The sequence below is a fragment of the Salvelinus sp. IW2-2015 genome, linkage group LG32, assembly GCF_002910315.2.
Source record: "Salvelinus sp. IW2-2015 linkage group LG32, ASM291031v2, whole genome shotgun sequence".
Classification (NCBI taxonomy): Eukaryota; Metazoa; Chordata; class Actinopteri; order Salmoniformes; family Salmonidae; genus Salvelinus; species Salvelinus sp. IW2-2015.
Genome location: NC_036871.1, coordinates 2,545,394 through 2,559,176, shown reverse-complemented (window position 1 = coordinate 2,559,176; position 13,783 = coordinate 2,545,394). Strand labels below are relative to the sequence as shown.

The 13,783-nt window shown below is 43.7% G+C and overlaps 1 protein-coding gene across 1 annotated transcript in view; it reads left to right on the top strand.

Moving 5' to 3' along the window:
• si:ch1073-184j22.1 (erythroferrone) overlaps nt 1–13,783 on the top strand; it is a 34,605-nt gene that overhangs the window by 15,004 nt on the left and 5,818 nt on the right. The window contains 2 exon segments of the mRNA XM_070436668.1: nt 6,098–6,225; nt 6,584–6,695. Coding sequence (XP_070292769.1) covers nt 6,098–6,225; nt 6,584–6,695 — 240 coding nt within the window.

The following is a 13,783-nucleotide window of genomic DNA, read 5'->3' as shown; positions in this document are numbered from 1 at the left end:
AATGACAAGCCACCGGGGTCTGACAACTTGGATGAAAAATTACTGAGGATAATAGTGGACGATATTGCTACTTCTATTTGCCACATCTTCAATTAAGCCTACTAGAAAGTGTGTGCCCCCAGGCCTGGAGGGAAGCAAAAGTCATTCCGCTTCCTAAGAATAGTAAAGCCCCCTTTACTGGCTCAAATAGCCAACCAATCAGCCTGTTATCAACCCTTGGTAAACTTTTGCTTTTTGTTTGGTAAACTTTGGTAAACTTTTGCTTTTTGTTTGACCAGATACAATGCTATTTTACAGTAAACAAATTGACAACAGACTTTCAGCACGCTTTTAGGGAAGGACATTCAACAAGCACAGCACTTACACAAATGACTGGCTGAGAGAAATTGATGATTGTGGGGGCTGTTTTGTTCGACTTTAGTGCGGCTTTTGACATTATCGATAATAGTCTGTTGCTGGAAAAACATATGTTTATGGCTTTACACCCCCTGCTATATTTTGGATTAAGAATTACCTGTCAAACAGAACACAAAGGGTGTTCTTAAATGGAACCCTCTCCAACATAATCTAGGTAGAATCAGGAATTCCCCAAGGCAGCTGTCTAGGCCCCTCACTTTTTTCAATCTTTACTAACGACATGTGTCATTAGTGTGTCTATGTATGCGGATGACTCAACACTATACACGTCAGCTACTACAGCGACTGAAACAAAGAGCTGAAACAAACACTTTACAAAGAGCTGCAGTTAGTTTCAGAGTCGGTGGAAAGGAATTAATTAGTCCTAAATATTTCTAAAAATAAAAGCATTGTATTTGGGACAAATCACTAAACCCTAAACCTAAACCTCAACTGAATCTTGTAATAAATAATGGGGAAATTGAGCAAGTTGAGGTGACAAAACTGCTTGGAGAAATCCTGGATTGTAAACTGTCATGGTCAAAACATTTGATGCAGTAGTAGCTAAAATGGGGAGAAGTCTGGAGGTCCGAGTTTTGAAATCAGTGGAATTCGAGTATGATAGCTAAGAAGATTGAGAAAACACCTGTCTCCAGATTACATCTTCAAACTAGGGGCAACCATGGCATCCATCCATGAATGATGTATTCGGGTAAAATAGTCTACCTAGTTACATTTTCAGATATTACAGGTTTCTAATTTTAACAGAAAGAGCCATTTTCTTGGCTAGCTATATCCAAATTTTAGCTAGCTAACATTCAACCTGGTGGTTAGCTACATGCAGGGTATTTTATTTTACCTTTATTTAACTAGGCAAGTCAGTTAAGAACAAATTCTTNTTAGCTAGCTAACATTCAACCTGGTGGTTAGCTACATGCAGGGTATTTTATTTTACCTTTATTTAACTAGGCAAGTCAGTTAAGAACAAATTCTTATTTTCAATGATGGCCTAGGAACAYTGGGTTAACTGCCTTGTTCAGGGGCAGAACYACAGATTTGTACCTTGTCAGCTCGGGGATTTGAACTTGCAACCTCTCGGTTACTAGCCCAACACTCTAACCACTAGGCTACCCTGCCTCCAGTAACGTCATAGTAACGTCATAAGTTGTGATTATGGTTCATTGTTTACCATTGCTAACGTTAGCTGGCTGGCTCYCTAGCTAACGTTACATGTATGTATTATTTGTATCTCAGAGCCATTTTCTTAGCTAGCTATTGCKTAATGTTAGCTAGCTAACWTTGAACCTGGTTGGTTAGCTACCTGCAGATTCATGCAGGGTAGTAACATCATGAGTTAGGATCATGGTTCATTGTTTACCTAGCTAGATAACATTAGCTGACTGGCTGGCTGGCTAGCTAAAGTTACGTGTATGACCTTATTATTCGTATCTCAGAGCCATTTGCTTGGCTAGCTATAGCCTAATGTTAGCTAGCTAACATTGAACCTGGTTGGTCAGCTACCTGCAGATTCAAGCTGGYTAGTAACTTKATGAGATGTGATTATGGTTCATTGTTTACCTAGCTAGCTAGCTACATGTCTTAACAAAAGACTCCARTACGCAAGTAACAATTTGGGGTGCGTTCATAAATTCAGTCTGGCCATCTACTTCAATTTCAGAGCACTCTCGTCTGAGTGTGCCAGAGCGCAGAATAACTGATGAATTTACGAACTCTCAACARCCGTTGAATATGACTGGTGTCAGTAAACGTAGGCAGAAAAGCGTAATTAAATTGTTGCCAGCAGCACAGTTACAGTCACCAACACTCTGGATAACATGAAAACCTAACCAGCTTTTCTAGGGCGCTGCTTTCTAGCTCTGCTAGGGCGATTCAAATGGTCAGAGTGGGGTGTTCTCTCATTATGTGTCTGGAAGTAGCTAGTAAGTTAGCCCATGTTAGTCAGTTATCTTGGGTGCTTGACTGCCGTTGTGAGGTCAGAACGTTCGTTCGGATCAACCCTACTCATCGGCCAGAGTGTCCGGTGTGAGCTCTGAACGCTCCGAGAACGACACGTTTTGAATTTCCGAACGGACAAGCTGACAGCACAGTTGCAGTCACCAACGCTCTGGAAAACATAACAGCCTAACCAGCTCTGCTAGGGCGAGTAATGTTCAGTGAGCTGTTCTGTCATTTGTGTCTGGAAATAGCTAGCAAGTTAGCTTCGTTGCTTGACTTCTGTTGTTAGTACAGAGCGCTCGGATCAACCCTTAAAGAGATGGGTGGGGCTAAAGCTGAAGAGTGTGTGAACGATGCTGAATGGGTGTAGACAAAGGAGGGCTCTCCAGTAGTAGTACCAACACATTCAAAGGCCATTTTCTCAAAAGTGAGTTTACAAGTTTATCAACTTTCAAAGCAAAATTGCTTTCCCATTGTTCCTCAACTGTAGTGTATGATATGCAATTTTGTAGCTCTGAGTCTCTACATTTTATCCAATGTAAAATACACAATTTCAAATGTTTATACATAAGASCGATTTGAGCCGGCCGGTCACATTTATGAGAGGTATTGACGTGTTGAATGCACCAAGCTGTCTGTCTAAACTACTGGCACACAGATCAGACACCCATGCATACCCCACAAAACATGCCACAAGAGGTCCAAGTCCAAAACAGACTATGGGAGGCGCACAGTACTACATAGAGCCATGACTACATGGAACTCTGTTCCACATCAAGTAACTGATGCAAGCAGTAAAATTTGATTWWAWAAACTAATAAAAATACACCTTATGGGACAGTGGGGACTGTGAAGCAACACAACCATAGGCACAGACACATGCATACACACACACACACAATAACATAAGCACTGTACACACACGTGCACATGGATTTGGTATTGTAGATATGTGGTAGTGGTGGAGTAGTGGCCTGAGGGCACAGTGTGTTGTGAATGTATTGTAATGTTTAAAAAAATTGTATAACTGCCTTAATTTTTCTGCTAATGGGGATCCAGGATAAATACAAACAGCATCATCTAGAGTAGCACCATGGTGTAGCCAGAGGACATTTTGCGACTAAGGCGTATTTTTCTCCGCTAATACAGGAGTAACAAAGGCCTAGTTCACACATTTTGTAGCTTCATTTTTTTTTATAGACTAGGTTGTAGCAACATCATGATGGGTATAGGGCAAATTAAAATATTTGAACTGTGTGAATGGAATATGAATGACAGTCATCCAATATTTTTTTTATAGAATAAGGCCATGCTAATAAAAAAAAAGATAGTCCTCCCTAATCATAAATGGCACCATCTTCCACTGATCTGAGGACATCATAATGATGACAAGGAGGTGCCTATTAATTATTTGTCTTTTTTAGCAATGACATCTTATTTTTAAGCAACTACGAAATCATCACTAGCCGTTTAAAACTAGTGGACACCCCACCACGTTGGATCAGTGCCGCGCGAAGAACGCCTTCCATAACAACGGATGCAACACACAAGGTGAAGTAGGCTAAAAATGCTTGAGCGGTGTTGTCTGATTGTGGGCTGGTCTGATCTTTAATAGAGGTAATTTTCCAGGAACGTGGATGTGACTTGGCTGGGCCGTAAAATTCCTCAGATTCCTCCAGACTCGCTAGTGTGTCTTTGTTACTTTGTGTGTGTGCTCGTGCGTGAGTACGTGTGTATGAGGTATTTGCATGTGCGTATGTTTCCAGTTGGCATTTGTGTGTTTGTAAATAACGTTCCGTGTGTGGAATGAGAGTTGGCAGGCTGCCATGTGAGTAGACACGGTCTGTTTGTGCTCTCCGGGAACTGCAGGCTGTTCTCACAGCCCTCTAAAACATAAAGACCTATTCAACAGCCGAGAAGGGTGGCGCCGTACACACACTCTCGCAGACACTAGCACACAAACTAAAACAACTCTTTAACACTTAAACTCACACACACACACACTGCTGATATTCAAACAAATGTATATATCACACCACTGTGTACCACACCACAGACCTTCTGGAGGTCGCCCCCCCCCCCCAGTAGCATATGAACAAGCCTTAAATATTACAATTACAGGAAATGTGCTTTAAAAACGGCACATTTTCTCTCAGCCCCTCTTGCAAAATGTGTAGAATATCAGGAATTAGCTTACAATGCAAAATCTTCTCTCAGCCTCATGGCAAAATGTATAGAATAACAAGAGATTATGCTAGCATTAACCGAAATGTCAGTTATTTTTCAGTTTTTAAACAACTAATTGACAGACATTGATGGTTCAATTATTTCATTCCATTTCATGCCGTTTTTCTGTGAGCTCAATGCACACATTTCACTGCAGTTTCTCTAGAGACAAATCAGATCATGCCTGAACAGTTGGGAGTTGTAGTATCCAACAGGCCAATTTCTACATAGTTTAGTGCACACACTGTGATAATTAATTACAATAGCCATAATCCATTGCGCAGCTACTTGTCCGGGTCGGTTTCTTTTATGCCTGCGACGTAAGGACAGAAGAATGCGTAATCAAGAGGGGATGCATAGAAAGCAGTTTCTTGGAGTATCTCTACCTGAAAATACATCATCTAATGATTGATAGTTGGTATTCAGCAGTCATAAAAGTATGCCTTATTTACTTTGAAGAACTAGTAAAATAGTGATTTTGTCAGACGCATAGCAGCAGCTCTATAGAGATGAATGATGACTTGGAATCAAATAATAAAGTCATCAAATAAAACAAATCTAATATACACAAGAATTTACATATTTTATTAAATAAAGTAATATGAAAAACTGATGGTTATAAGGATAAGCAGCATGACAGTCACTACCATCATGGGACTTGTATTAATTGTTTATTTTGTGTTACAGCATTTAACCCACAATGCATAATGCATTTAATGTAAAAAAATATATATTTTAATCGAAAGAATATATAATAAAAATTGTGAGAATTGCAGGGAACTTGCTTTAAAACAGCAACATTTTCTCACCTGATGGCAATGGTAAATATGCATGAAACTGCACATTCTTCTCTTTGCCCCATGGTTTAGACTAAAGGGGGGTGGGGCTCTTGTGAGGGGGCCTCATGAAACTGCAGTATGCCACTGATTTGCACACATCCACACAGATCAATCTGAAATATATTTATATTAGGCATGTACACGGCACTCTCCGATTCTTCATTCAAAAAGTAATGTAAGACAGCACCTCTCACACACCACAACTCAAACATATATTCTTRAAGAATATAAACAACACAGAAACAATTCCGTCTGTCACTTCAGAAGAACCTTTTTGATTTTTCTGACGCTCACTCCCTCAATCCACATTAATCTCACTCATCTCCCCTCCTCTTGCCATTACAGAAAACTCATACAGTACCAACATAATCTAAATTGATCCAAGCCTGGACTTTTCAAATACTTTGACAATGCATCCTTTCCTTCTTTCCTTCCTTGAAGGTGTTCACCTATTCAGACATTGATCTGCCTTGACTGGGTAGGTGAAATCCATGAATAGTCTCTGTGTGCGTCTCAAATAGCACCCTATTCCCTATATAGTGCACACTACTTTTGAACAAAGCTRTATGGGTCKTGATCAAAAGTAGTGCACTAATGAATTGAGGGGAATCTGTCTCTGTCTCTCTTAAAAAGAAAGAAATAGGTCAACTGATCACAGGAACTCTCTCCCTCTATCTCAGAGATGGCTGGTGGACCCTGTCTGCTCTGTGAGCGACCTCCCCGTGTGGCCACCGCCTTCCACTGCCGCCTGCACCACCCCCTCACCGTGCCACGCCGCAGTCTGCTAGAGCTGCAGCCATTCAGCAGTGTGAGTGAATCGCTCATACACACACACACACACACACACATATCCACACACCCTCAAACACGCATAAAAATGCCAACGCAGGCACACACTCACAAAACACACATGCATATGGTTACAGACACAACTCACTGGAGCCCCAGGCCTTCAACTGTATGAGTAGACACACGCTACAATAAACTCATGCACGTGCACACACATGCACAGTAATATTACATCAACAGATATTAGAACACCTTCTATCCCTCCAAAAGCATGGGGGAAAAATGGCCAAATACGACTAGGCTTAAATGGTTTATATTTTTAGTAAAGGCTGTATCACTTGACCATTGACCTTTGTCTCCCTGTTTCACCCCTCCAGGTCTCGGACACTGAGCAGAGCCTCCAGAGGGGCCAGGGCTTCAACTCTAGCAGTGGCCGCTACACGGCTCCCGTCTCCGGGTTCTACCAACTCACCGCCAGCCTTCTCATAGGTGAGACTTCCACACCGGCCCATACCAAAGTGTTCAATTATGGGGGTGAGGGGGTTTGCAGTACATTGGGGCTGAATTGATTCACATACCACAAAAAGAGGGAGGGAGAGGAAGAGGTTCAAGAGGGAGGAGGACAAATAGATAGAAAACTGAGATATAACAAGGGGAAGAAAAGTGGTTAGACAAGGAAATTAGGAAGATAGGAGCTGGGGAGTGGCTAGGGAGTGAGAGAGGGGGATGGCTAGATGGAGAGAGGAGACTATCAAGGAAAGAAGAAAAACGATGGGAAACCATACAAAAGAATGGTTTGTACAAACAAACGCATCTCCACAACAGATCAAATACAAATCAACATTACAATAACTCCATAGCAATGTACAGTATATATTTTTCTCTAAGTAGCTTTTCCCTCGTAACCTAGAAATATACCGTATTTTTTGCCTGCAAGAGGCCAAGTGGAGAAGTGAAGATGGCAGCCAGGCAAAAAACGGTTTGAATGTTTTGGGTGTGTCATTGGCTTACACCAATCAGAAGTGGCCTAGGCACTGCCCTGGCCAATCAGTGTCAGATGTTGAGAAGATAAGGCCTGGCCAGTTCTGAGGAACAGGGGTGGGGTCTTTCCTCAGAAAGTCCACCCAAAGGGAAACCACCCCACACCACCACTGCAATGTGTATGCCTCTGTCAGTGGCCATTTTAGCATGTAATTCTTGGTGGGGCAAAATTTTATTCTTAAATAATGTTGTTATAATACTCACCATTAATTCGACTTCTGGTTGCTGCATGGATTTGCTTGATGTCTTTGTAGTCTGGTTGGTAACTTGGTGAGGTTAAGCTTCACGCAAGCGTTGAGCTTTCATCCGTTAAACGTGATCGTAGGTTGGACTTGATGTTTTTAAGATGTGAGAATGACTGCTCACATGCATACGGAGATCCAAAACATGGTCAATACAGCAATACTCACACGCTGCAGTGTGTGGTATGTGACAGGAAGCGCGTTCCAAGTTTTGAAATCAGCTGGTCTTCGGGGTTGAAGTTTTTTCATTTCTGTCCACATGTGCTTGCTCGCCAACTCCGCTTTCTGTCGTGTGATTCTTTCCAAATCTTCATTCAGTGACTTGAACTTATTAACCCACATGTCTGAGGCCTAGGTCAGCCACTTCTGCTTCAAAATCTCTGATGGAGGAACACCAGGAATGTAACTCAGGTCGGCTGTGGTTCAGTGAACACTCGGTTGGAAGGGTGATGAACTTAAAAGACGAGTGTGCTTTGAAGGACTGTAGGAGACTGGATGTGCAGCGCAGCCTAGCTGGTGGAGATCAAGTTTTGAATAGGCTCACTTGCTGTGCATGCATCTTTAAATTGGCTCAGTTTTCAAAATGAGTAAACGACCTGTTTCAAGATCCATGATGAAAAGTTCTAGCTTGTTTTCAAAAGCAAACACAGCTTGTTGAAGGGATAACACTGTATTTCCATGCCTTGCATTTTCACGTTGAGCTGGTTCAGATGTTCAGTCAGACTTCCGGCGCCGAAAAGAGATGGCCGCCTCGCTTCGCGTTCCTTGGAAATATGCAGTATTTTGTTTTTTTATGTGTATTTCTTACATCGGTACCCCAGGTAATCTTAGGTTTCATTACATACAGTCGGGGGAACTACTGAAATACGATTACGTCAACTCATCATCGTTCCACCAGGAATATGCTTTCCCGAAACGGATCCAGTTTTTTTGCCTTCCACCCAATACAATGGATCTGATCCCAGCCGGGCGACCCTGTGCGGACGCCGTAAAAGGGGCAAACGAGGCGGTCTCGTGCGTCAGGCTTCGGAGACGGGCACATCCGCTCCACTCCCTAGCAACTACTCGCCAATGGTCCAGTCTCTTGACAATTAAGGTTGATGAAATCCGAGCACGGGTAGCATTCCAGAGAGACATCAGGATTGCAACGTGTCCTTGCCTTCACGGAAACATGGCTAACTCAAGAGACGCTAACGGAGTCGTGCAGCCAGCTGGTTTTCTTCATGCATCGCGCCGACAGAAACAAACATCTTTCTGGTAAGAAGAGGGGCGGGGGGGTATGCCTTATGATTAACGAGACGTGGTGTGATCATCCATAACAAACACACAGGAACTCAAGTTATTCTGTTCACCTGATCTAGAACTCCTCACAATCAAATGGTCGACCGCATTACCTACAGAGGGAATTCTCTTCAATCATAAATCACAGGCCGTATATATTCCCCCCAAGCAGACACACCGATGGCCCTGAAGGAACTTTATTCTGACTCTTTGTAAACTGGAAACCACACACCCTGAGGCTGCATTCATCGTAGCTGGGGATTTTAACAAGGCTAATCTAAAAACAAAACTCCCTAAATTCTATCAGCATATCGATTGTGCTACCAGGGCTGGAAAAACCCTAGATCATTGTTATACTAATTTCCGCACGCATATAAGGCCCTCCCCCGCCCCCTTTCGGAAAAGCTGACCACGACCCATTGTGTGATTCCAGCCTACAAACAGAAACTAAAACAACCAAGCTCCGCGCTCCAGGTCTGTTCAACGCTGGTCCGACCAATCTGAATCCACGCTTCAAGACTGCTTCGATCTCGCGGATTGGGAATATGTTCCGCATTGCCGTCAACAACAATATTGACGAATATGCTGATTCGGTGAGGCAGTTCATTTAGAGAGTGCATTGACGATGTCGTACCCACAGCAACGATTAAAACATTCCCAAACCAGAAACCGTGGAATTGACGGCAGCCATTCGCGCGAAACTGAAAGCGCGAACCACTGCTTTTAACACAGGCAAGGTGACCGGAAGCATGACCGAATACAAACAGTGTAGCTATTCTCTCCGCAAGGCAATCAAACAGGCTAAGTCCAGTACAGAGACAAAATCGAGTCGCAATTCAACAGCTCAGACACAAGAGGTATGTGGCAGGGTCTACAGTCAATCACGGATTACAAAAAGAAAACCAGCCCCGTCGCGGACCAGGATGTCTTGCTCCCAGCAGGCTAAACAACTTTTTTTGCCCGCTTTGAGGACAATAGCAGTGCCCACTGACACGGCCCCCTACCAAAACCTGCGGGCTCTCCTTCACTTGCAGCCGAGGTGAGTAAAACATTTAAACGTGTTAACCCTCCAAGGGATTCCCCAGCCGCGTCCTCAGAGCATGCGCAGGACCAGCTGGCTGGTGTGTTTACGGACATATTCAATCAATCCTTATCCCAGTCTGCTGTTCCCACATGCTTTCAAGAGGCCACCATTGTTCCTGTTCCCAAGGAAAGCTGAAGGTAACTGAGCTAAACGACTACCGCCCCGTAGCACTCACTTCCGTCATCATGAAGCTGCTTTGAGAGACTAGTCAAGGACCATATCACCTCCACCTACCGGACACCCTAGACCCACTTCCAATTGCTTACCGACCCAATAGGTCCACAGACGACGCAATCGCAACCACACTGCACACTGCCCTAACCCTCTGGACAAGAGGAGATACCATGTGAGAATGCTGTTCATCATTACAGCTCAGCATTTAACACCAATAGTACCCTCCAAACTCGTCATCAAGCTCGAGACCCTGGGTCTCGACCCCGCCCTGTGCAACTGGGTCCTGGACTTCCTGACGGGCCGCCCCCAGGTGGTGAGGTAGGTAACAACATCTCCACCCCGCTGATCCTCAACACTGGGGCCCCACAAGGGTGCGTTCTGAGCCCTACTCCTGTTACCCCTGTTCCCCACGACTGCGTGGCCATTGCACGCCTCCACTCAATCATCAAGTTTGCGGATGACATTAACAGTGGTAGGCTTTGATTACCAACAACGACAGGACGGCCTACAGGGAGGAGGTGAGGGCCCCGGAGTGGGATGTCAGGAAAATAACCTCACACACTCAACGGTCAACAAAACAAAGGAGATGATTGTGGACTTCAGGAAAACAGCAGAGGGAGCACCCCCCTATCCACATCGACGGGCGTCAGTATGGAGAAGGTGGAAAGTTTTAAGTTCCTCGCGTGTACACATCACGGACAAACTGAATTGGTCCACCCACACAGAAGCGTTGTGAAGAAGCGCAGCAGCGCCTCTTCAACCTCAGGAGGCTGAAGAAATTCGGCTTGTCACCAAAAGCACTCACAAACTTCTACAGATGCACAATCGAGAGCATCCCTGTCGGGCTTGTATCACCGCCTGGTACGGCAACTGCTCCGCCCACAACCGTAAGGCTCTCCAGAGGGTAGTGAGGTCTGCAGAACGGCATCACCGGGGGCAACTACCTGCCCTCCAGGACACCTACACCACCCGGATGTCACAGGAAGCCATAAAGATCATCAAGGACAACAACCACCCAAGCCACTGCCTGTTCACCCCGCTATCATCCAGAAGGCGAGGTCAGTACAGGTGCATCAAGCAGGACCGAGAGACTGAAAAAACAGCTTCTATCTGCAAGGCCCACATCAGACTGTTAAACAGCCACCACTAACATTTAGCGGCCGCTGCCAACAACTGACTCAACTCCAGCCACTTTAAAATGGGAATTGATGGAAATTATGTAAAAATGTACCACTAGCCACTTTTAAACAATGCCACTTAATATAATGTTTACATACCCTACATTACCCATCTCATATGTATATACTGTACTCTATATCATCTACTGCATCTTGCCATCTTTATGTAATACATGTACCACTAGCCACTTTAAACTATGCCACTTTATGTTTACATACCCTACAGTACTCATCTCATATGTAATACCGTACTCATACCATCTACTGCATCTTGCCATGCCGTTCTGTACCACCACTCATTCATATATCTTTATGTACAATATTCTTTATCCCTTTACACTTGTGTGTGTGTATAAGGTAGTAGTTGTGGAATTGTTAGGTTAGACTACTTGTTGGTTATTACTGCATTGTCGGAACTAGAAGCACAAGCATTTCACTTACACTCGCATTAACATCGCTAACCATGTGTATGTGACTAATAAAATTTTGATTGATTTGATTTGATTTGATTTATCACGAGATAGTAAAACTTGAGGAGCCACTCAGTTTCGGCTAGCTCAGGATGCTCGATGCCTTTCATTTCAAGGAAAGGTCCGGATTTCCTTTCAGGCAAGCCGCAAAACGGCTAAGCACCTTCCCTCTTGACAACCAACGCACATTGCTGTGCAAAAGCAGACCAGGATAGTTATTTCCAACTTCATCCAGCAGTGTTTTAAACTTGGCGATTCATTTAAGGCTCGAGCAACATAAAAGTTGATCACACGAATGACCAGCGACATCACTTCCCCAAACTGGCTGTCACACATCTGAGCACAAAGTGCCTTCCTGGTGTAGAATGCAATGGAAACTTAGATGGGGTCTATTTTCATGTTCACGAGAAGCGCCACAAATCTTTTTTATTCCCCCCATACACGGAGCACCATCAGTACACACTGAGAGAAGTTTATCCATAATAGATTTTTTTCTTGAGCAAACTCCATGAAAGACTTAAATTAAATCCTCACCTCTTGTTGGACCCTTTTAATGGCAGAACTGCAAGACTTGTCTTCGCGCAGTGTGTCACCAACAGCATTATCTTGCAATCACGCTGAACTGCGACAAATGGCTCACGTCTGTTTGACTCATCCAAAGCCAGGAAAAGAACGGCGCTGCATATGTCCTTCACTTGCGTTTCCTCCACTTTGTTTGCCATCACGATGGTACGATTCATGAACAGTTCTTGCCGACAGAGGCATGTCTTGTATCCGTTTAATTATCTTGTCTTTGTTCGGAAGATCATCAAAAAAGTTCATTGGCTACATCCAGCATGAACGTTTTAGCATACTCGCCATCTGTGAATTGGTTTTCCGTTCCTCACTATTGCTAAAGATCCAGCAAAGCTAGCGCGAATTATAGTCACCTTGCCGGGTCATACGCGGAGTTGCTGCTGGCTAGCTTGCACCCTGCTCAGTAGCTCTTGGCACGCTTCTTTTCTGCTGTCTCCCGCAGGGTATTTTGATGCAAAGGTAGCATGGCGCCGTGTCGAAGTGCCGCTTTACATTCGACCGTTTCATCGATTGTAATTTTGTCATTGCAAATTAGACACAGCACCGCAGAACCTGCTCTCTCCACAAGGCGAATTCTTCGGTCCATTCGTCCTGAAATGTACGATACTCGTCATCTTTTTTTCTTTTCGCCATCTTCTTCCGTCGAAGGGTTAGCTTGAGCTAATGACCGAGCAGACTGATTCAAAAGGAGGCGGTTTACCTGTTTTACCTAGCAACGGCCAACGTAGCCAGTATCATTTAATACAAATAATGGACAATTGCTCCTGCAGCCCTGAACAGGACATGAGCAGTGAAAAATCGATGGATGGATTTTAAAACAAGGAGTTGTAGCGATGAGACAAGATAGTAATTACTAGCATTGGATACCACGAAAAATTGGGAGAAAAGGGATAAAATTTAATTTAAAAAAAATAAAATAAAAAAAAGTGAGAATATTTTGTTTTATCTGCGAGCCAGATGCAATCATCAAAAGAGCCACACCTGGCTCGGGAGCACAAAGCGTTCCCGACCCCTGGTTTTAGACTAAAGGGGGGTGGGCTCTTGTGAGGGGCCTCATGAAACTGCAGTATGCCACTGATTTGCACACATCCACACAGATCAATCGCAAATATATTTATATTAGGGATGTACACGGCACTCTCCGATTCTTCATTCAAAAAGTTATTTAAGACAGCACCTCTCACACACCACAACATCAAACATATATCTTTTAAGAATATAAACAACACAGAAACAATTCCGTCTGTCACTTCAGAGAACCTTTTTGATTTTTCTGACGCTCACTCCTCAATCCACATTAATCTCACTCATCTCCCCTCCTCTTGCCATACAGAAAACTCATACAGTACCAACATAATCTAAATTGATCCAAGCCTGGGACTTTTCAAATACTTTGACAAAGCATCCTTTCCTTCTTTCCTTCCTTGAAGTGTTCACCTATTCAGTCATTGATCTGCCTGACTGGGTAGTGAAATCTCATGAATAGTCTCTGTGTGCGTCTCAAATAGCAGCCCTATTCCCTATTATAGGC